Raw genomic sequence first — 24399 nt, 5'->3', positions numbered from 1 at the left:
TGGGCAGCAGCGAGGAGGGACTCAGGCTGGAGAACAAGGGCTGATGGCGGGAGAACCAGTGTCAGAGGCTGGGACTCTGGGGACTGGGAAGCCGGGAGTTGGGAGACTGGCGACTGGAACAGGGCGAGGGAATCACACACCTCCCAGGCCTCGTCGAGGGGGGTCCACTGCTCCAGGCACCTCTCCAGGACCGATGTGATGGTGGACAGGCGGCTGAGCATCTGATCAGCCCCCTTTCTCGAGACGAAGCGGGAGGGGTGAGAGAAGCTCCTGGCTAGCTTCGAGCAAAATTCAAAAATCTCTCTATAACACAGGGCGTCCTGAATCTCACCCGACAGGGACTGTAGGAAACATGAAATCAGCCGGTCCTCCTCGGTCGTGTCCGCTGGGTCCGTATTTGGGCCGTAGCATTCTGTCACGAACGTGTGGGTGGTGTGGTGTGAAGGAGGAGAGGTGAGGACCCAAATGCAGGACAAAGGGATTTATTTCCTCCTGGGAAACTCCAGGGTACAAAACACAACACTCTGACAGAACCGGATGAGACGGTCGAAACTAAGACCGGGTGAGACGGTCGCTATGAAAACTAACTTAAAAATCCAAACCCCCAACTATAACTAATTGCAACTAATCTCTAAGCTACTAGCAACTAGTGATAACTAATCACCACTAATGCTACGGCAAGGGACAAAGGAAGAAGGGAGCTATAAGTAGGGGAGAACACAACAGGTAATCAAACTCAGGTGAACATAACGGGGACAGGTGAAACTAATAACACAGATAATCAACATAAAGCCACCAGGGACCAGAACAGGGGAAACAGGAAGGCCACACAAAATAAGAGTCCTCTGGCGGGAAGTCCCCAGAGGGACTCATGACAGGTAGTCCAGTGTCTCCCAACCTCAGACCACCTCCATAAGGTCACAACATAAATATGGACACTTTTGGACTTTTCTCTAATCTTTGATTTTAAAAACATTTAAATGAAACAATTTGGGAAGTTTCTAATGCACTTTACAATTTAGCTCTTTTCAAAATACACAAAAATGCTTTACATGTAATGAAAAAAAGCTTAAAAGGGATTGTCTATTTGGTAGAACTGCTAATAACGCACAGAAATCTGAGTTTTTGTAGGTGATGACAAGGCAAAAAGGTTGGGAACCACTGGAACCAGTCGTTGATAACAAGCTGCATTTTATAAGCTTAACCATGTTTTTACAATGTAAACTCTTAATCTGAAAAGTAACTAGTAGCTAAAAAAGAAAAAGTAAAGCTAAAAAAGTACAATGTTTCTCTCTGACGTGGAGTAGAAGGATTAGGTAGTACGACATGTGAAACACAGTGCCTTGCAATTGTACTGAAGATCAGGACCTGGGCAGAATTGAATGATAGGTGCAGTGGAGGAGGTGTGGTGGATGGATGCATGACAACAATATCAAGCCTCACCTTGTGGTAGGTCTGGGGACACATACGGCACTTCCTTTGTGTTAATGTGCGTCCAGTCGAAGTCATCATAGGGATCTTGCTGGTAATCACACTGAGAGAAACCCTCATCAAACGTGCAACTCCCTGCAAAGAGATACACAATCAGATTTAGTTCAGTTGATTGGATCAGTAATTATGGAATGAACACGGTAAATCTAACTGTTTCTACTACAACATGAATTTCTCTGTCTTATCCAGTAAAATCTTTCAGACTCTTTCTTGTATTTGGATTTGTGTCTCAGCTCGTTAACAAAACACCAGGAGTCTGAGCTCCAACAGTCATCACTCAAGGCCAGTCAGGATCACCTCTGACTCAACCATCACAGCCTTCAGCTGATCATCTGAGCCCACCACCACAGCCTCAGGATAACCATGTATGAGCTGGCCGCCTGTGGCTCTGCCTCAACAGGAAGTTGCGCTAATACAGATAGACATTGCCTGTCCCTGATGGTTAACTGAATCAATCAACTTGCAATGATATGTGGGTAGTACTGGCAATATTGCTGATAGGAATAGCATGTTGGTTACTGCTGGGTGTCTGATTCATTGACCTAGCAGTGGTGCATGGCTTGTGTCAATGAAATGACTGAGAGGGATATGGAGAACAAAAGCCACAATGCCATCTGATTAAAGTCACTGGTAGCTAGTGGTCAAAAGTAGGACTGGGTCAAAATATTAAACAGTTTTATTGCAGTTATATAAATCATTACGTAGGGTACATGTACACTATATATAGAATCCAAATGCACACATAAAGCGGTTATTAATACTTTATAATTAATAAAACAAAATAACGGTATCACTACTTCTGATTATATAAAGATCATATAAACAAGTAAAATTCCTTTCCCCCACTCAGCAATAACAGTAGCAATCAAAATTTTATCAAATAAGTGTAAAGACTTGGAAAGGACTATATTATGTAGCTCACTATTACAGCCAAAGATAATGTCTGCTAGCATCACTGTCCATCGCAGGTTTTTAAAGCCAAAGTAAATGTCTTTAAATGCCTTACTTTGTCTAATCAGTAATCCAAAACCCCAAATATTCAACTTATTATCATAGAAAATACATTTGAGAAGCTAGAACCAGTGCTTTTTCTTAAAAAGTGTAGTTACTTATAAAGTAACTTACTAATTAGCTCTAATTAAAATAACCAAACCCAAGATGATAATGGATCATTTATCACATCAATTTATATTTATTTATTGCTACGCTAAAACAATAGTTCAACCTTAACACAGAAACAAAAATATGAGAACCTTCAGAGCAGACTACTGGCCATATTCAATTTGCAAATGAAACAATGTTAGGTGCTGCTGTCAAACTATTTCGATTAGCCAATGTTTTGATCACAAGGACTCGCACATAATTTAAAGCTGTGCACAACTAAAACTGACAAGATCAAAAATTGTGAAATGATTTCCAGGTATTATGGAACTATCTTGCAGAACAAAGATGCACAGATGACATGTTTATATGCAAAACCACTGAGGAAAAAGAGCAAGCCACCATGAAGTACCATCAGCAACCAGTACTGCCAACAACACACGTTTCCTACCATTCACTTAGTGCTCCAGCTTTGCTACCTGTGTCCTAGAGCGAGCTGCGGTGGCTGTGATGGAGAGCAGAACGACAGGCCCTCAGATACCCCACTGATCTGAGCTCCCGCTACAGAGGGATACCAAGAGGTGACAGCCGCCGCCGGAGGAGAAACAAGTTAACATCAAACTAAGCGACTGTCTTCGGCTGCCGGCTGTATGGCTGGCTGTGACTCACAGCCTCAAAGATGCACTGGATCACATTCCTCTTGGCGTCATTCTTTTAAACCAGCCTCTCTTCATGCAATTCAGTTCACTCCCATTCAATTCAATTGAGTCTTTGTCACAGCAAGTTACTGAGAGATGTAGAACACACAAATTCTTCTACCTGCACACTGGACATGGATATACTTATATATACAATCCGAGTATACTAACATTCGGAGGTGTGTGTGTGTTGTTTGTGTAAAACTCCATGACTTTCTGTCTCCCACAGTGTGTGTGTCAGTTTACATCTTGCTGTCAGGAAGCTCTCTGCATGGGTCAAAAAAGCAAAGTATGTAAGTGGTGTGTGCTGTTTGCTGTGTGTTTATAGGGATGTACTGTATCTACAATCCAGTATTGGTTGTACATATACACATAAACTGAGACAAAAAACTATATCATCAAATGCTTCATTTTATATAACACTAATATGGTAATGGGTTGCACTGGTTGAGAAATTTTGGTTGACTTTTGTCTGCGTGTTTGTGTGTTTTAGAAAAGGTAAATCACCTTATTCATGTTTAAAAGGTTCTTCCCAAAGGGACCTTTTAGGCAAGGCAAGTTTATTTATATAGCACAATTCATACACAGAGTAATTCAAAGTGCTTTACAGAAATAAAAGACAAGTTAAAAGTACATAGGCAAAAATCAAAATAAACAGCAAATAGTGGAAGATGAACTTGAAATAAAATTAAAGGAGACTGAATACAGATAAATCACTTTAGATGAAGCACTTTCAGTTGTCATATGTTATATGCCAAGCTAAAAAGAAAAGTTTTTAGCTTGGACTTAAACATTGCCAGAGATGAGGCTTGTCTAAGATCATCAGGAAGACTATTACAGGTTTTAGCTGCATAGAACTGAAACACTGCTTCTCTCTGCTTAGTTCTGACTCTGGACTGGAGCAGAAGGCCTGTCCCTGATGTTCTCAAGAGTCCAAGATGCTCATATGGCATCAACATGTCAGAGATATACTGGGGTGCTGAGCCATGAAGAGACACAAGCAGTGCTGTTTTTAAGTCTATTCTCTGAGCGACAGGAAGCCAGTGCAGAGATCTGAGAACAGGAGTAATGTGGTTGTACTTCCTGATTCTAGTCAGGACTCAAGCAGCAGCGTTCTGAATGTACTGCAGCTGCCTTACAGTTCTTTTTGAGAGCCCTGTGAACAGGCAGTACAGTAATCTAACCTGCTAGAGATAAATGCATGGATGAGTCTCTCCAAGTCTGGTTTAGACATGAACCCTTTGATTCTGGCAATGTTTTTGAGATGATAAAATGCTGATGATGTTATTGATTTAATGTGGCTGTTAAAATTCATGTCTGAGTCCATGATTACCCCTAGAACTCTAACTTGATTTTTAAATTTTAGCGAAAGATACTCGAGGTGACTGCTGACACTTTCTCTTTGTTTCTGTGGCCCAAAGATTATTTCAGTCTTGTCACTGTTTATTTGGAGAGAGTTGTTTTGCATCCACAGTGATCTGTTCAATGCAGTGACACAGTGAATTGACTGGTCCATATTCACCAGCTGTGAGTTAAATGTAAATCTGAGTGTCATCTACATAGTTGTGGTAGGACACATTATTGCTGCATATTAACTGGCCTAAAGGAAACATGTAAAGATTGAAAAGGGGTCCCAAGATGGATCCCTGGGGGACCCCACATGTCAACACCTTTTGGTCTGAGACACAGTTACCAACTTGAATGAAATACTTCCTGTCTTCAAGATAGGACTTAAACCATTTAAGGGCAGTACTAGAGATGCCTATCCAGTCATCTAACCTTTGTAACAGGATCACATGGTCCACTGTGTTGAAAGCGGCACTTAGATCCAACAGTGCTAAGACAGAGACTCGACCAGCGTCGGTGTTCAGACGAATCTCATTTGTCACCTTGATGAGTATAGTTTCAGTGCTGTGATGGGGCCTAAAATCTGACTGAAGATCATCAAAGCAGTTGTTTAGTATGAGAAAGTCAGTAAGTTGTTGGTAAACAACTTTTTCAAGGATTTTGCCTAAAAACAGCAGGTTTGATATGGGCCGGTAGTTATAAAGTACCATAGCATCAAGACTGCTCTTCTTCAGGAGAGGCTTGATGACAGCAATTTTCAAGGCCCTTCGAAATGTTCCAGACTGTAATGAGTTATTAACTAATTGAGTGAGCTGTGGTAACAAACTGCTTAGTACTGATTTCAGAAATGTAGTGGGTAAAACATCGAGGCAACAGGTGGATGAACTCAGACTGGAGATGATCTCTTCAACTGTTTTGTCATTTACAGGTGTGAAGTGTGTCAGTTCTACCAAGTGTCTCCTCGATGGCTGTAGAGTTACTCTCACATTGCTTTTCTTTTCATTCATCACTGGGCATAACATAGGTATGTTTACTGTCACTGATTGCATTTATATATAAAGGGGAAACTTTCAGTAATTGGTAGCAGCATAACTAATAAAACAGGGCAAACCAGACCGGAGTGGTTCTACAGTTGCCTTTACTACACATCGCCACTGTCCTATGAAAAATGAAAAGCCCCTTTGTTTAAATGATGATGCGTTTTACAGATAGTCAGGTTCATTTTTTTTTTTTGGTGGGGGGTAATTTTCTCAACCCACAAAAGAGCACTTAAGCCTTGAGTTCATCTGAAAAACTCAAATTCATCCAAACTAGATTGTTGGTTTTTATCTGGAAGTAGCCACATGAATTTACTTGGAATGACTTTGTAATATGTCATCCCACAAAGTTATTATTTTGCTATGAATCATAATGAGTCTGAACTGACTTTGGTTAGCACAACCATTTTTTACTTCTTCACAAAGCTTCTGAATAAGCAGCATATGTGTGAAGTGAGACATTTAAATTTCAGGGATTGGGGACATATATAAACAGAAACATTCAACATTTCATTATTTCTTTATTATAATTGTAGCTGCCAGTGAAGCCGGAAACCACATGAAGAACCACATTGCTGTCAAATTCAGATTGGCTCCCATATCTGGACAAGAATGGCTTTCATTACTTCATTTCAGCCATCCCAATATTTCATCCAACACTACACTCTCATGGTTGATTGTGCAAATAAGATATTAACAATGGTTTTATAAATTAATATAATCAGTAATTAGTTTATAAATCTCAGCTCCAGTAGTGCTGCTACTGGTGGACTGAAATTAAATTATGATATTATTGTTAACATTAAATTAGTGTTTGGTGTGTTTTCTTTAAGTGATAAGCTATAAGACAATTGATTTGACATTGCAGAACCACTTAGTTTGGTTTACCTGCCTAAGCATTTGTTTGGCCTTGTTTACCCTTGCTGCGTTATAGAGAAACTAATCCACTCTGTTTAGTTTCAAAGCTTTTTTTCTGAAATTTCTGCCTCTGAAAGCAGGATACAGTGTACAGCAAAATTGGATTTAAACCCACTGTGTTTAAAATATGTGCTGTGGGCTTTTAACTGTGTATACAAACACACACAGACTTCCACCCAACTCTGATATCGTGCCATGGTAGAAGAGGTGTTTTGCCTTGGCTTAGCAGTGAAAAAAGCAAGTCCTTGTTTTAAAGTCCGCTTTACCAACTGGTAAAAAAACATTTCTCAATCATAGCATTCTTCCCGTTTGGACTGCACACCTCTGGTAGACAATCACTTTCAGCTGCTAGCATACTAAACAAAAAAAGCTGTGTGTTCTTGTGTATGTGTGTCAGGAGAAAGGGGGAGGGGGGTACAGAAACTAAATATGTATGAAACAGCACACGCACCCACACACACAATCTCACACTAGCTCGCCCACATTCTCAGTTAACACTTCTCCCTTTCCTCTATGTCCTGCCAACTTAAACCAACACGCGCTCATCAAGAGACACATGCATCTGACAGTAAATCCCTGTTGCCAATTATGAAAAGGGCAGACCTTGAACTAGTATTTTACCTTTGTTTAAAAAAGACTCAGAGATGATGGAATAGCTAGGGAGAATCTGTTTCATAAATATTTTAAGTTAAATGTCAGTGACGTTTTGATGTTTTTTTCGTCTCTGTAAGTAGAATTCATCATATGTAAATTATTTTGAGCATTTTGGTGGCAGCTTATCATCACCGAAGTGATATGGTAAGTTGTTATGGTAAATTAATGACAAAGATGTGTTTATACCTCTAGCAGACACTTAGCAATGTCAGCATTTATTTAGAGTCAGATTTCTGTCAAGCTATTTAAAATAAGTCCAATGTTCAATGTTTTACTTCTCACTATGGTTTCTACTAGTTCCTGAAGAAAATATCTGGCTCTTTAGCTGTTAAATGCTACATTATGTTTACCAGCTAGGTAAAACTATACAGTAATAGGAACTTGTAAAGAGAATTTCAAAACCAAAACAATGATGAGAGGTGGAGAGATGCTAAAACGTTGTGTAAACTAATCATCTGTCCTTGGTATATTAAACACTCATTGAGCCATGCAAATATTGATTATAGCAGTGTTGAATGTTTCAGAAATACAGTATGTATTTGTACTTTCTCTTCCTGTGTTAACCTTATAATACATTTTAACAAATGTCTACAACCGTTTTCAAAGTATATGCACAAGTGTGTGTCCAGATGGGTCATTATTACCCACTTCCCCTCCATTCACAAGGACACAGAGAGAGAGCAAAACCGACTGCATGCTAATTACTTCCTAATCAGCTTCTGTGATTGGCTGCCTTGCTAATGAAATAATGGTGGCTCATTTGCATAATAAAATAATTAGAAGGACTTGATACAGGCTCAAGGGCAAAGAGATGAAACCACACACACACACACACGCGCACACACACACACACACACACACACACACACACACACACACACACACACACACACACACACGCACGCACACACACGCACGCACACACACAGTGACACAGAACAACCGCAGTCTTTTCTGAACAATTGTTGAATGGCATCAGACACAACATCTGCCACCGTCACTCAGAATCATTTTGTGGTGTTTTGCATTGACCTTCAACTCCAGGAGGTGAGTCAAACAAAGTGCTTTGACCAAAATTGATCAAAAGCATAAGCGCAACGAAGCCCCAAGGGGTTTAGAGCAAATAAGATGACCACATCCATTTCTCGGTTATTTGCTTAGAGCATAATTATTTGTTGGCAGTGTGGCAAAACTGTGTAATAACTCCTAGCTTAAACAGCTTTACCCCCACCAAATCAGATCTACAGTAAATGTAGCTTTAACTCAGATCTAACAGCAAAGATCTGCTCAGATAGAAATCCTTGGGACACGCTTCAATCAAATGAAGGTCTGAGGTGTTTTTCTTTCTTGAGGTAAGTTTTCCTTTTTGTCTGTTATGACACAGAAACACTAATCTAAGAATGCAAAGTCAATACTTATGTTTCTTTGTAAAACATTTCTCCTTGGCTGTTTCAGAGTAAATGTTACAGGAAAGCAACAACAGAAAATAAGAACAGTGTAGCATGCCCTTGGTGTTGTAAAATAAATAAAAAGAAACAGCTATCTATAAATTGCTTCAGCTGTTTCATGTGGCTCTGTAGTACAAGTCATTGTACTGTTTGCACAGGCTCTGACATTGCCTAAAGTACATATCTAGGGTCTTCAGTGCCATTGAGTATTAGGCTTCATTACCACACCAGTGCTACAGAAGCCTTTCAGGGCATTTTTGTTCAATCGCACAACTGTTTAAAATCAGTGCTCATCAGTGGTTACCTCCAAGGGGGTCGATGGTAGTTCCAGCTACTAGTGTGTGGAGCTCTAAGCTAAATAATAAGCGTCCTACATATGTACACAGAAGAGCAAATGTTATACACCAGCATTTAAACACAATACACTGTCAAATGTCACTGTGCTACACCATAGTAACATGAAAAAACCAATAGCATAATGCAAACAAGACTAATATATATATACAGCATGTAAAGATATTTACTGTGAAGTGCTGCAGGAAGGATTGAGTTTGCCTTACACATCACTGAGCAAGACTTCAAGAGAAAAACATTGCTCCAATAAAGGGAACAGATCAGAAAACTGTGGCTCTGAACAACTGAGGAATATAATGAACCACAATGACTATCAAACAAAATTAGCAGCTCTGCTTTTAACTGGTGCTGTTTTGCTGTATAGAAATTCACAGACAGTTCAATTTATCCTTAGTGTACTAGATTGAAGAAAAGGCATAGAATCATATCTGCACAGACATAAGGTCAAAGACAGCTCTGCATGCAGATATTTAGGAATGTAATGTGAGTTATGCAAGTTCACTTTGTTATCACTGATAATCAGCATAACTTGTATGACAGCAGGAAACTTTCCTTTATAGCTGTCCACAGGACAGGACACTCAGGAATCTAAAGGACTAAAGAGCACAAATGATATCTCATCCCCAGACTCACACAACACACATTCTGCCTGTAACATACATACAGTACAAACTCTTGCTTCTCCACTCTCTCTCTTTCTCACCACTGTCTGTCAATTATTTATCAGTAGAGCTCTGTTTCAGTCTGCAGGCGGAGATGTTATCACCAGAGAGCAGATAAGAGAGGATGAGTGAAGAAGGAATGGGTACAAAGAAATGGCAAAAAAATAGCAAAAATTAAAAATGAAATTAATTTCTGGGAGATCATCAAAGCCTGTTGATAACTACCAGTAAATGATGAAGTTATCAGATAAATACATAACATCTATTTTCTTTGTTTCAGTTACATATTGCATTGTGTTTCCATCCCTGCCTCTAACTTTTCCTGCATTAATAATAAGTTTAACAAGGATTTATATCAGTTTAGCTTGATGACATCATGAATATGAGAGAAGGGATTGAACCAATTTCCAAGTGCAGTAATTACATTTGCATCATTAAAATCCAATTCCAACCACCAAATAATCCTGTTTCCTTCCAATTCGTTGCAATTATGACCAAGTCCAGTTAATAATTATGTCATTTGTTGACCCACTTAAATTCATATGTGGTTTTGTGGGACATTTTATTCCCATGATTCACTGTGGTGTTTTAAGTTTTTGGCTCAAATTTGTGCAAAGAGCTTTAAAAGACAGAAGTGAAGGAAATGGAAAAAGAAGGGGAGGAATTATTGAAAAAAATCTATACAACTAGCTATACACTATCATACTGTTTTATAATATTATATACTTTCCCTTTATAGTGCCCTCTTGACATTGTACTGTACTGTGGTATATTACGCCCTGTTTTCTTGATGGTGTTTTGTTTTCTTTGCAATCTATATGTATGTGTATCACTGAGTAGCCCTGATGCCGACCGCCTCAAGGACACTAATAAAGTTGTACCTTATCATTTACTTTCCCTGTGTCATCCCTACTTTTTTGTTCTCTCTCTGGCTCTTGTTCTCTCCCTCCCTCTCTGAGAGTAGGTGAAATTAGCCTGAAATGATACAAGGTGACATCAGAGAGGCAGACACACACACAAACTCTCACTCGTCACGCTTCAGTGGCCCTTGCAGCGCAGCGCGACGCCATCAAAGCCAAGCCCATATACACACACCTCTACTGTTAAACATACACACTGTGCAATCACACACAACTTATACAGCACAACACAGACATGTGCACGTTGTCTCTCTCTCTCTCTCTCTCTCTCTCACACACACACACACACACACAGCAGTAGTTTAATTGGAAGTGCTGAAGGCTGAAGAATTTCTCCTTCATCTCACAATACTGTAATTGAATCTGAGACGTGTGTGTGTGTGTGTGTGTGTGTCTGTGACTGTGTCTATGTGTGTGTTCAGCTGATTCAGGAGTTTCCATTGACAGTAACAGTAAAACAGAAATGTGTGTTTTTCTTTCTGTGAGGAGCCGTTTTGCCCTTCCATCCCCGACTATCTTTTCTCCTCACCCTGCTCCTCTTTTGCACTTATTGTGCCTTTTTAATTCAAATTCAAGCAGTTTTCAAGCACCACCATTATTTTCCACAAACTGATGATTTGGTCGTACAGGCTCTTTAGTGAAAGGCAGCTGTGACCCCCATCTCTGCTTAATGCCATTTCATTGACCAACATGTGTGAATGCAACATGTTTTTGATAAGATGTTATTTACTGAGCCAACATGTAATTCTGAGTAGTGACTCTTTAAAATGCTATTGCCCAAAATAGTACACTCTGTGTACTCTGAGTTCTGTTTCTGTGTTTGAAAAACTGTATTTTTCTGACCTTACACTGAAACTTGCTGTTGAATGAGGCTTTCACAAGGGAAGCTGAATGTAGCACCTGAAAACACATTTCTGCTCGGACAGCGGCAAACAAAAAGCACCATCAGCAGACAATGAGGCGTGAATGACTTCCTAATGACCTGCCATCACAGTATTACTGTCGCACAATGCAATAGGACTGGGAACTGAGCAGTAAAGAACCATCTTTTGATGCTACAGTGACCCTTCTTTCAGCAAACTCTTTGGTTCCACATGGCAACCTTATCATTAAAGGGCTCAATCTGGAAATGGAAAATTGTCTCACACTTTTCCCAGTGTTGTTGCATCACCTTTTCCTAGTCTGGAAAAGGCTGTAGCATTCCCTGTAGTGGAAGCGGTGCCCACTTCACATTTGGATACAAAGAGATCACCTCAAATCTGAAAGTAACTGTGTGATAGTACAGATCTGAAACTAATAACTATCACTGTTGGCTGAACTAGCCATATTTTCTTGCCCACTGTCAGAATATTGATATTACAAAGTAAATCCCAAGTTACCAGAGCCAGTGATGGTGTCTCGATATTGCTTGTTGTATAATCAAAAGTGGACAGTACTTATAACAATGTAAAATAAAGAAAAGTGATTCAGAGCTGAAACAAGCAGTCAGTTACTCACTTTGTAATAATCAGTTGTTTAAGGAGTTTCCTTAAGCCAACTCTGACTTGCTCTGCCTTCCTTAATATGAAAACTGATAGATTTCTTCTGTGAAAATGTTTGGCCTGCTGGTCAAACAAAAACTAATCAATTTGTTTTGTTGTGTCTTTTTTTTATACCAGAGAGTTTACAGACTAAATAATTACCGAAATAATTATCCAAATGATCTGCAGTTCAAAAATGAATGAGAATTATTTTTAGTTGGAGCGCTAACACAAACAACTAGAATGACATTCCAGTATCTAAATATATTCAATTTACAGTGATATAAAACAGAGAAAACAGCCAGTTTAGTCAACATTAAACATAAACCCTAAATATATCGCACCTCTAGGGGAATATCTTCTTTCTAGGTGTCTTTCTTTCTCTTCTTCTTTGTCTGAGCAGAATGATGTGTGTATGTGTGCGTGTCCAGACAGCTGTTAGCAGGGGTCAAAACCTTTCATAGACACTATCTTTATGACATTCACCTCTCTCCTGCGCTTTCTCTCTCTCCCTCTTACGCTCTGTGTCTATCGCTCCATCGTTAATCTCTATTACTATTCAAATGCTGACATTTAAAGCAACTTCACATGCTGACTGGCTGGCAGATAAGGCAGGAGAAGAGGGGACACGGGAGGAGGCGGGGATGATAAAGAGACGGAGAGGAAAGCTTGTCGTTCACACAGAAAATTGGGAAATCCTGCTCACCTCTCCTTTACCTCCCTCCCCCCTTCACGCCTCCCCGTCTGTGAATGAGTTCACGCATAAGCCCCAGAGGGAGTCGGATTTCACTCGTTCTCAGGAAAGCTGAACCATCCCCTCCTCTTTTTGTGTGATTGCTCACCCATTTACCTTTCCCTACACCCACTTCTCTGTTTACTGCCTCTCTGTCCACCCATTTCTTTCTGTCTCTGTCAGTGTGGGACACAATACAGTTTGGTGCCCAATTTAAAAGTTCACTATAAAATATAGTGCCATGAAAACACTGGCACTCTTCAGCCTTTAGGCACACAGGTAAACTTCTGTTACTTTTGTGTTGCAATAAGAGGTGAACTGAAAACAGAAACATTTTATAACTTACAATTATGTCTTAAGATGATTCTGGACATTAATAGGCAGTAACATCATCAAAAGACTAATTCCATAAACCATCTACCCAATTAGGTCCCATGTCGGTGTGTCACTGAATGGGTCTGAGGAGAGTAATTATTGAACCCTTAGACAGCACTCAGCTTGGCTTAGATCTGAGAGCACAGCTGGTATTTTCTTTTAAGTAAAATCCCCAAACAACAAGTCTCCGCTGGCTGCTGCTCTCCACCCATCACTGCACACTCAACCTCAAATGTGCTGACTGGCTGACTCACTACAGACACTCATCCTGTATAAACTTTAACCATATTATGAGTCAAAGGGGGAAAATCCAGAAAGCAGTTAATATTTTATTGCAGATCTCCTCTATGAGTGCCTAAACATCACATGAGTGAGTGATCTGTAATTCATAACTGGGCTTTGCTGTACGGATGAATTATGCATCTTAATGAGAATGAAACTAGATGGACAGGTCCCAGTGAGTTATAGAAATGGGGTCGGTGGTGGGAGGACTGCATTTGGGTGGAGTGGCGAGCCCTGCACCTGTATGTACCCAACACTTCTTTAAGGTCTGACACTGATTTATTCAGCATGTTCTCTGATAGTTCTGATAAATTACCAGGGGAATCCAATCAAATAATGCTTTATCCATTGTAGAGGATTTGAAAGGGCCAATCACAGGGCAGACAGGAAGCAGCCTGTTTCTGAGCCAATCAGGGCACAGCTGAGGTTTTGGACTCAAAAGCAGGTCTGGTGTGGACAAGATAAGAGCAGAACAAACACACATTAGACACCAACCCCCACGGACATGCACACACATTTGCACACACTGAAACAGACACACAAGGTAAGTAAGGCCAGACATAGAGGGAGAGAGAAGAGGGAGAACTGTAAGAAAAACAAAAGGCAAGGACAGGGACAAACGAGCAAAGAGGAGGAACGGCTCAGAAAAGTGAGAAGAGGAGGAAATCTGAGTGTGAGTTTGGGAAAAAACCCCACCAGAGAGCTATAAGCAGGTTAAATCAGAAGCAGTTAGCTTAGCAAGTCAGCAGAGAGGCTGGTGACACACTGAACTGCCTGACTGACGTCTCCAATTGTCCAGCAAGCTGGTTCAAAGGCTGGCTGACTGATTTACAGACTGACCGACTGGCGCTCGGATTTAGTCTATCCCGCATTTGTGCAGGAGAAGCACTTCTGTTGTTCAGCCTGTCGAACAAAAAGCAGTTCTCCACCGACACACAAAGGACAACCTGAAAAAGCACTAATACTGGAGAGACCAGCAGAGATGGAGAGAGAGAAAAAAAAAAACAAACAAATGAAGACCCATAAAAAAACTTCTAAAACATGTAACATCAAAGAAGAAGAAAGAGCCTAAAATAACAATTGGAAAATGTTTCTGGGACTTCTGAAGTCAACAGAAATCAAATATGAAATAAATATCTCAAAAAGAAAAAAATAATGCGTCAAAGCATCTTTTTTTATCTGAGGTAGTGACACAGTTCTGTCGAACAACAAAAGATACCTAACGATAGCATTTACTGTCCTGGAGGAAATTTACTTTTCACTGCTGGCAGAAAAAAAAGAGCACATTACACAGCAGTGGAAACCACAGAGACCCAAACAAAGGGAGTAACACACATTTGGGAATAAGATGCTAGCAGGCCAGACAACTACCAAATCACTTCGTTCTGAGACTGTCTGCACAGCTAAACATACATTACACATTTCTGTTAGTCTATCAGGATGGTGGCTGTGCTGAGGGTAAAAACTGTTATGTCTGCAATGATAACAGGTTTGAATAAAGACCACAGCTGAATGTCACAGGCGCTCATGTGTATCAAATGTAAAACAACATTAAGAAATATTTACAGCTACATTAGTACTTTTGTTAAGTGTATATTAAAGGGGAATTCTCTTTGTCATCAAAACATCATAGCACTTTCTCGGAGGCCAGCTCTCCCCATTTCCAAAGACATCAAGCCAGCATGGATGTAGCACTTTTACCTCCTGCTGGCTAAATACAAGGTCAACACTGGCGCCTTATCCTGGGTTCATATTTTTTAATACAAAATGGCATGGTGGTATAATCCAGCTCTGAACAAGCTTGCAAAAAGGGCAAGAATGAACCTGGGATGGTATCCTCCCGAAAAGCAAGCCTTGTCTTGTGTTAAACCTAGACTTTCTTGTTCAGCTTTGACCTACTGCACAAGCTGTAATTGTGTTTTTTTGACACATGCTTACTTTGCAGTAGTGATACCGCTGCGTTCCCAGACATGAGTATTTCTTATTTAGTCAAGACCAAGATTTTCTTATTCAAGACACTGAATATACATGTTACCTGACAACATGTGTGATCCTCACAAAACAATCACCAGTATTAATATAAATATTGGTAAATAGAACTTTAAAGTCTCTGAGAGGAATAAGTGTCTCTAATTTCAGCAGGTTTTCTAGTTTATTGCAGTAGTCTGGGGTAGCCTAACAGTAGACTTCCCCATTTTACACTGATAGATAAAATTCCCCAGATGCAATAAACTGAAATTTTCTCTCAACTACCATTTGTGTGTGTGTGTGTTTTGGTAACATGTACTCTTTAAAAGAGCAAAAGAGAAACTACAGGAATGTGGACACACTACTACTTTCACACACCAGCCTGGAGAGAGCACATACTGCAGAGTGCGCAAGAATATGAGTGTGTACTTTGTCACCTTCAGCTGTAAAATGTGGTCAAACGTCACTTATGGGACAAAAAAAGAGGAATGGAATGAGAGACAGGCAGTGACAGAGGGACAGAAAAAGAGAAACTGCAAAATAAATGCTACAGAGACCGCCACCCTTTCTACCTCCTGGTTCACGGCGTGTGCATGTGTGTGTATGTGTGGTAAATGAGTTTTGGGAGTTGTCGTCTCTTTACGATCGCTGTAACTGGCCCGAGGACAGCTGTTATTACACTTTACAACAGGGAAATACTGTATGTGAGTGAGAGTGTATGCATAAGAAAGAGAGAGAGAGAGAGAGAGAGAGAGAGAGAGAGAAAGTGTGTGTGTGTGTGTATGAACATCAGAGAAAGAAAAGAAGAAACATTATGGTCATGTACTTGGTACTTGTGTCCTTGTGTGAGTTTAATGATAAGGAAAATGAAGAGATGTTTTAGATGGGCTTCATTTGAAAATTGAGTCATTTTAGCAAATTACATGAATTCAATTATTCACCCAAGTCTAGTTCTAGAAACTATTGTGTGTCTTTGGGCTAAGGAGTGGCTCTTGAAAGGTAGAGGTCAGTTACCTACAGGGTGACAGTCTTTTATTAGATGTATATACATTTGTGTGCGTGTGTGCGTGTGCATGTGTAACTACTGTTAAATGACAAAGCTCCAGGCAGAAAATGAGTCAAACCGGTTTCTGACTCACATTCGGGTTACAGAGCACTGCCTCCGGCTTACACATACACACACACACACACACACACACACACACACACACTCATGCACACTATTAGACACCAGACACCATTGTTAAACGTGTCCCTTTTCTTTGTTTATTTATCTCTGTCTGCAGTATTGAGGTCAACATGCAAATATGTGGCTGTGTTGTCAGAGACATGACTGCAGTGTTGCTGGTTTAAATCCCTGCCTATATACAATAATCACTGGCCTGTCCTCCAGTCACTGAGTATCATTCAGTTGTCAGTGATGTTGAGTGAACACTATGAACTTCAGGTCATTGTGAAGCAACATACTGCAGACACAAAGTATGAAATAAGGGACGTCCTGCTCAATTAGCAGATACACTTGTATCTTGTCAGTGTTGCAGATATCACCGTTACTTTTACTCCAGCTGACAACAAATACTGCCTCCTGTAAGAAGAAAATGTTTTGTGACCTTTGCAGAAAACTTCATCATTCAACTGGGGACAGCAGTGCAACAAATGAGTCTCTCCCAACTTTCCAAAAACCATCAAAAAGTGAAAGATTTTAAAGTGGTGAGCGGTAAGTTGAAAAAGACCTTCTGAGATGCGAGGTTTATACCAGACCTTGACAACATTATATGCACTGCAAAACTTTTTACAATTTGTAAACTATATGAATACGAAACTGAATTAAAAGGTTCACTTGACCACCACTACAGGTTTAAACACATCATATAATAAGGTTATAAGAAATGCCAAGACTTCTTCGAGGATCGTGTCCATGAGGCTGACCCTGAAACGTCCATTTCATGGGGACTGTCTCTGCACATTTTGTGGGGCTGTGACCTATTGCTCCAGGGCATCAGACCCTGTTGTATCAAGCATGGTTCCTGTAATGTCAGCCAAGGAGGCCATTACTGACGCATACACACGCCCATTCCATGACCTAAGACCTAGACACGAACACTGCACAGCTCGCACAAGGCCAGTACTACAAGCTTTCTCAAAATCAACATTTTATAGTTGCATAGATTACACCCATAACATTTTCTTTACACAGCACACTCAGGAAAACCTTAGGACTCTTTAAGACTCTACATTCCTGTAATGTTTTTTCCCAGCTGAATTAACCAGACTTTCTTCTGTAAATGTGATCCTGAACTAAACAAAGCCATGGGAGCAATAATTGAATGTAATACTTTTTGGTGACCCTTTTGGGAAAATGTTTTTTTTTTTTTTTTTTTTTTTTTTTTTATTTTTCATGCAGCCCTCTGGGAAGATAAGGGCAAGATGCTGAACACGTTGCCTGAAGCTGTAAAAAGAATTATGTTTTCTCTTCAAGACCTATCAGCAGTTCTACATGTCAGACACAAATTGCAGATGAACACATCCGTCCCTGACTACATCCATCTGTTCCCAAGGTCAAAAACTAACATCCTATGTCCATCCTAGTTTTCAGGCTACAAGTGAACATGTGTTCAGATTTGTTTGAGGGCTAAATTAATATTTAGGAGCAGGTGCTGCAAAAATGGTAGCAGTATGAATCCCCTCAGGGAGTGACGACTATCAAAAAAGAAACAAAAGGAAGCACCCAGTTTGGCAGATTTACAACATAAGAGTGAAATTCTTTGGTCATTATTAAAATTAAAAACGAAAGAAAACTACACCTTCTTAATAAATGTCTCATTAAATAATTAAAGTACACAGACAGTTCTTACAGGCAGTGGTGAGCGTTGATGAATTTGTGACCAAAAAAAGCCCTGGGTTGGTGTACTGGACTTTAATCACCACAAACTGCACAAACATCCAGTCTGGCTTGAGTCTATATAACTCTTTAGTTTTGAGTCACATGTTTTCAATTTACCCGAAGCTGTTGATGTCATTTTCTCATCGGTGAGGTAGAATGATTGTGAAACTAATCAAATTATAATCACTTGGAAAGAACTCATCACTGCATCTGGCTAGATATAGTAAACATTGTTCCAGGTTTGTAATGAAAACTGTAACATTATTGTAATGCTAAGAAAGCAAACAAATTAATCAAAGCACTGTAGCTACTTATGATCCACCTGCGTGTGTTGCCCTACATTTTTTTAAAATTTCCCACAGCATTATCCTTCTACCCCTGTGCATATCACACACAAACTGTTTTGTTTTACATAAATGCACACACATTCACAAGCTCTCGCTCCCATTGTGGCACATAAGCCACGATGTGTGCCAAGTAATTAACGCTCTTGTGTTTTTTCTGTGAACAGTTTGGAACCTTTGTAATGGAAAACAAGTACAGACTGGCCACATTTTCATTTATCCTATCTATCTACATCCATCTTACCATCCCTCCTCCTGTTGAGCACTCATCCCACAATGACCACTAAACACACACACACTCTATGGCTTTCTTCATCCTTCTCTCTCCATGTCAGTCAGTACTATCGTTCATGGCAGCCAGGCAGAAAATGTTGGTTCCTTTCTGGCTTGTCACACAAGGAAACCATTGGTTGTTATACAACAACCCAACAATCACTGCTCTATTTGGTTGTTGACTTGTGTCTGGGATGATCGCGCGTGCCCACACACACACACACACACACACACACACAAAGACGTGCACACTTTCACACACACAAATGCGGTCACTCTCTTTTTCTCTGAAATGCACACATAGGCAAATCCAGAGCGCAGTCTTTTTCTTGCTCATGTTAATGTAAGTAATCAAAATGGACAAGGGGCTTTGTTGCTGAGAGAGCAAGGGTGAGAGCACAAGAAAGAGAGAAAGAGAGCAAGGGATCATCTCCTTTAACTGCCCACTCCTTTCTGCCTCCTGTCCTGTCGGCAAGGGGTAAGACAAAGAGGGCTGAGGACATGAGAAGGGGAAACTGGCAGAGGAGAGCAAAGAAACAAAGATGTGATGAAAGAGAAGATCAAACCAGCTTCACCAACTGCTTTAGCAACATTAACAGCCCATTCTGTCCTAAAACTGGGATTTTGCAAATCACAACATTTTTGTCCATGCAGAATAAACAAATCCCCTGGCGATGCACAATGTGGACCATTTGCTGAACATTTACTTCATAAAAACCCTGCGATGGACTGTAATTTGTCCAAATTGCTGCACAATATTACCACAAAAAACACAACTACAACACGCTTGCCGCGCCATCCTTTGATTTTCAGCAGATCCACATACATCAGTGAAACACACAGAAGCTGCACAAGCAGATAAAATCTGAGAAAACACACACAAATGCACATTTACAGAATAATTGGACTGCATAGTGTTTCTGGCAGGTGAGGCAGACTGATCTAGCTGCTCATTTTCGATGGCATCTCTTACTAAGGCTGCTGCTTCAACAGAAAACGAAGCAACCGGAACATGTATATGAGTGTGTGTGTGTTTGTGTGTTATTATGACATGCCCACAGGAGCAGAAGTCCGTACAATCAGGCCTAAAAGTGTGTGTGTCTCTCTGAATGCATGTGTGAGTGTGTGATGTTATGCCAAGGGTGTTGTGTAAAATCCACTCAAACAAACAACTTGAAGAGTAAAAAAAAACAGCTTCCTTGGACCAAATATGTAGCCATGGGCAATGCGAACGTGTATGTTAGTTTGTGTGTGTGTGTGTCTCTGTGTGTGTGTGTGTGTCTCTGTGTGCTGGCCTGGGGCAGAGTGAGTATGAGGAGTGGATTGCTTCATGCCTGGACGGACATGAAAGGTAGAAAGAGGGAGAGAGCATGCCCACACACACAGTGCAAACAGGAAAAACCTTTTGCCATAGCATTCATGTACGGACACGTGAACAAGGAGAAAACTGACTGCTCTCATCTCCTCTTCCGCATAAACCCAGAAGACACAGATGTGCAAACACACACGATCATTGTGAATAGTGAAGCAGAAAGATTTTCAATATCTTCTTAAACAAGTGAGGTGAGAGGATTATTCATATTTTAGCCCTTGGGGTTTTGTCTCTTGTTTTTGCAGAAATTTTTTTAACAACAAATAGAACTATTTTTATCATCTTTATCATAAGATCATTTTAAGTTATATTTAGACAAAAAAGGATAATGTTTTTTGTCCTAATTTCTGATCTTAGCACATTTCTGTGCTATTTATTAGTTTTCTGAACAGTAATAACAGCAATGATGATTGCGATGCCTAACTACATGGAAATAATATAATACAGGTGAAACTTTTTAAATTAAAACTGAAAAAAGGGAAGTGACTTTTCTTTCTAGGGGACTAAAATGATGTAATCTGAGGAACAGACAGTATGTTTATTTGACACCCTTATGGAGAGAGAAGGCTAACCAAAACATGCTAACTGGTCAACAAAATATAAAACTCTTCCTTTTTGTAGCTGGTAATAAGGGTCTATCCACCACCAGCAGAAATGGTTAATAGTGTGAACTTTGCATTTAAAGTAGGACTAACCAGTTAATAGCTGCACCTCTTAAGCACCTGGTTGGTCGGTGTGTATCTCCTGGCACTGATCTGTAGAATACTAAGCGGGTAAATCTTTCTGTAACAGAAAGGCTGAATGGAAGCCATTCCTCTATACAGAGTGAGGCTGATTTCATTATAGATAAATCAGATTCATCTATTCAATCTCTCTCTCCTTCTATCTGTCCTTTTCCATTTCTCTCTTTCTTCCTCTTTATGTGTTTCTTTTGCCCAATGCTAGCTATCTCTGCCCTTCTTTTTAGACCCTTTTTTACACTGTCTGTCTTTCTCCAATTCCTGTATCAGTCCCAGTATCTGTTTAATATAATAAGTATGCACATGGATGAGGAATGAGAAAAGTAGATGGTTGAGGTATAAAAAGCATGGAAAGCAGAGAGAGACCAGGGAAAAAGTGGAAAACAGAAAAAAGAAGTGGTGTGTTAAAAAGCTGAGTCCACCAAAGCAGTCACAACAAATTCATCTCTCTCTCCCTCTCTCAGTTCCTTCTTTCCCTTGCTCCCTCTGATACACGCTGGCCTCAGTAATACAATAAAAACTTGGCTCAGCTCTGTGTGTCTGCATGCACAAATGTGTGTTTATGTGTGTGTGTGTGTGTGCGTAAGGTAGACGACACCTCTTACTCCCTACTCTCTGTCTCATCATTGCAGCTGTTCCACAGAGGTGTGTTTCAATATATCACCCTGTCACACACACATACACACACGCACAGTCGCTGCTTAATAAGCGGTATTCAGAGCTCCTGGGTTTATAGAAGCTGAAACTGCAGTCCTGCACAAAACTGGAGGCTTTCTTTCATTCCTTTGGTCCTTCTTCATTTCTTTCTAGCTTCTTACTCTTACTTCTTACTCCTTGTCTTCTTTGTTTCCATTTTTACTTCCTTTTTTCCTTGTGGGTTTCTTCCCTTTAATTCTTCTACTTCAACTGTTCAACTATTACAGTTTTTTCCTTTTCCTTAATCTCCAGTCAATGTCTTTTCATGACCCTCAACATTTCCTTCTTTATTTCCTTTAACCTTCAGACAAACACTCATTTATACCAGTAAAATCAAGTAGCATGAAGCAAGTGGGTGTGTAGCACGAACAGATTCAGACCACAGGCCTATTCAGTGACCCACACTACAGCTGAAATCATGGGCAGTAAGCCACAAGAACACAGAGCAGAAAGGTGCCTAAATATAAGCAATAAAAGTGGAGTATCTGCAGGCTTCCAAGAGCTACTGCTATTGCTTAAAAACAGCTTATTTCTGCTTTTATGTGTAAAGAATTCACAAACATTCACACTGAAGGTGAGCAGTCTGTCAGTGGCCCAGTGTTTTCATACTTGGATACAACAGATAAAAAAAAAACCAGAAAAAAAACGACAAAAGAGCAAAGAAGTCAGAGGAGAAAAGTGGACACCTGGATGAGTCCTGAGGCTCTGCAGGGAGGACGGGAGAAATGAAGGAGGAGGGAGGATGGGTAGAAGGGTGGGCAGTTTCTTTCAGCTGTTCCCTCACCCGGGTGTATACATGCTGCTAAGTGTGTGTGTGTGTCTGTGTGTGTGTGTATGGTCCATATGTGCATTAGTGCTGGAGGAGTTGAACAGGGGGTCATACCAGATGGACACAGACACACACACACAAATGACAGATTCCACCCACTAGCATCATGTAACCACAATTCAGTTCTCTCGCATGCATGTTACTCCATATTCAATATTCTCACTTTTTAATTCACTCCATATGAGCAGAAGATACTGGCACAGAAAACTGAAGTGAGAATCCATTTTTGCAGGTGCAACAAAACTAACCTTTATGAGGCTTCTCTTTCTCTTTGAATTGGATGCATTCAGACTGTTATTGTCCTGCATTAATTTTAACAGTTTTAACCTTCAGAGATGTTGTTGTTATCTACCTGGACATCAAAAACAGGTGTTCCATCTTTGACTGCAGATGGGAAACACCTGGTGTAAGCTCAAAGTCTGGGATGCAGCCAGAAGTGCAACATGCCTAAAGAGTTCAGCTACTACAGCGCAGTGCAGCACTGATTTGTTCTAAGTTAATTTAATTTTGGATGTAATAAAGCTCTAATGTTGGACTACAAGTGATTTTAAAGATTTATTACATTTTATTATTAGAGTTTTTTATCTCACAAATTCAACTAACAAATAACATCAGAAAATAGTGAAAAATGTCAATGGCAATTTCATACAGCCTAAGGTGATGTCTTCAAATTGCTTAATAAATCCCAGCAACAATTCAAAATCAAGTTGCCATTTTTTGTCAGCTGCCTAACTGATTAATTTGGTGGTTAATGTAAAATCCTCACAGCATGTGTAAATTAAAGTATAAATTAAAGTCTAATAATTTTCTTTATATCAGTTTGTATAGTTCTGCTACTTCTCAGAACTAGACTGAATATTTTTTGTTATAAGTGGATCCCACAAAGCTCTGAGTCAAGTTGTTTCTATTGACCCTGATCAACCTCTCACTCTCAACTAACAAGCACACACAGATTGCCTCACACCCTCACACACATATGTACAAACACACTCCATTTAATATCCTCAGCACTCCACTCCACTCCATTCCTCATCCAGTGAACTAGCTCTTCGTATGTGTATGTGTGTGTGTGTGTCTGTGTTTAAGCTGAGGTGAAAGGTTAAATGATTAGCTATTAAGATTCATCTCTGAGTTCACCACCAGCAAGCCAAACAGCCACACACATACACACACAGAATCAGATGAGGGTGGTCTCTCTGTCAAGAGTGCAGTAATTGTCTCTCCTCTTCTGTTTGTCTCTCTCCTGTCATTTAGGCCAATTCTAATCACTGAATGCATAATGAGTGCAGTAATTGTACCACTGAAGCAGTGCTAGAAAACATTGCTCACAAGCTCCTCATTTTGTTGCTTCTGTATGGCTGACCATCTCTTTGTGGATCTGTTGTGACTTGCTGTCTACACTTTTCATAATGTTCACTCTCTGTGCCCTCCGGATGCCTCCTGGGATGAATGAAGAAAAAAGAGGGACAAGGTGGAGAGTGAGGGGATGAAGAGACTAAAGAATAAAGTGATGATTGAAGTCATTCCATCTTCACACCTACAGATTGGAAATCAGCAGGCAATTTCCTAGTTTCACAATGTTTACCACACAAAAAGTGTGTGTGTTTTCTTGTATGCCTCTCCTTCCTCACTGACCAATTGACTGACTGACTGACTGACTAGCAAGAAAGTGACTGACAAACTGTCTCATTTTCTTCAATATGAACTTTAACACACATGCCTAATACACACACAGCATGATGACTGAGTGGAC

General features: G+C 40.1%; 1 protein-coding gene across 4 annotated transcripts in view; it reads right to left on the bottom strand.

Moving 5' to 3' along the window:
- Window positions 1-24399, bottom strand: part of ptprk (protein tyrosine phosphatase receptor type K) — a 104549-nt gene that overhangs the window by 61907 nt on the left and 18243 nt on the right. For all 4 annotated transcript variants that reach the window (XM_026318335.2, XM_026318336.2, XM_026318337.2 and 1 more), the window contains exon 2: window positions 1444-1566. In XM_026318335.2, the coding sequence (XP_026174120.1) occupies window positions 1444-1566 (123 nt within the window). The remainder of the gene's footprint in view (window positions 1-1443; window positions 1567-24399) is intronic.

Source organism: Mastacembelus armatus, chromosome 24, assembly GCF_900324485.2.
Source record: "Mastacembelus armatus chromosome 24, fMasArm1.2, whole genome shotgun sequence".
In the NCBI taxonomy this organism is placed as follows: domain Eukaryota; kingdom Metazoa; phylum Chordata; class Actinopteri; order Synbranchiformes; family Mastacembelidae; genus Mastacembelus; species Mastacembelus armatus.
This window is presented reverse-complemented; position numbering and strand designations above follow the sequence as displayed.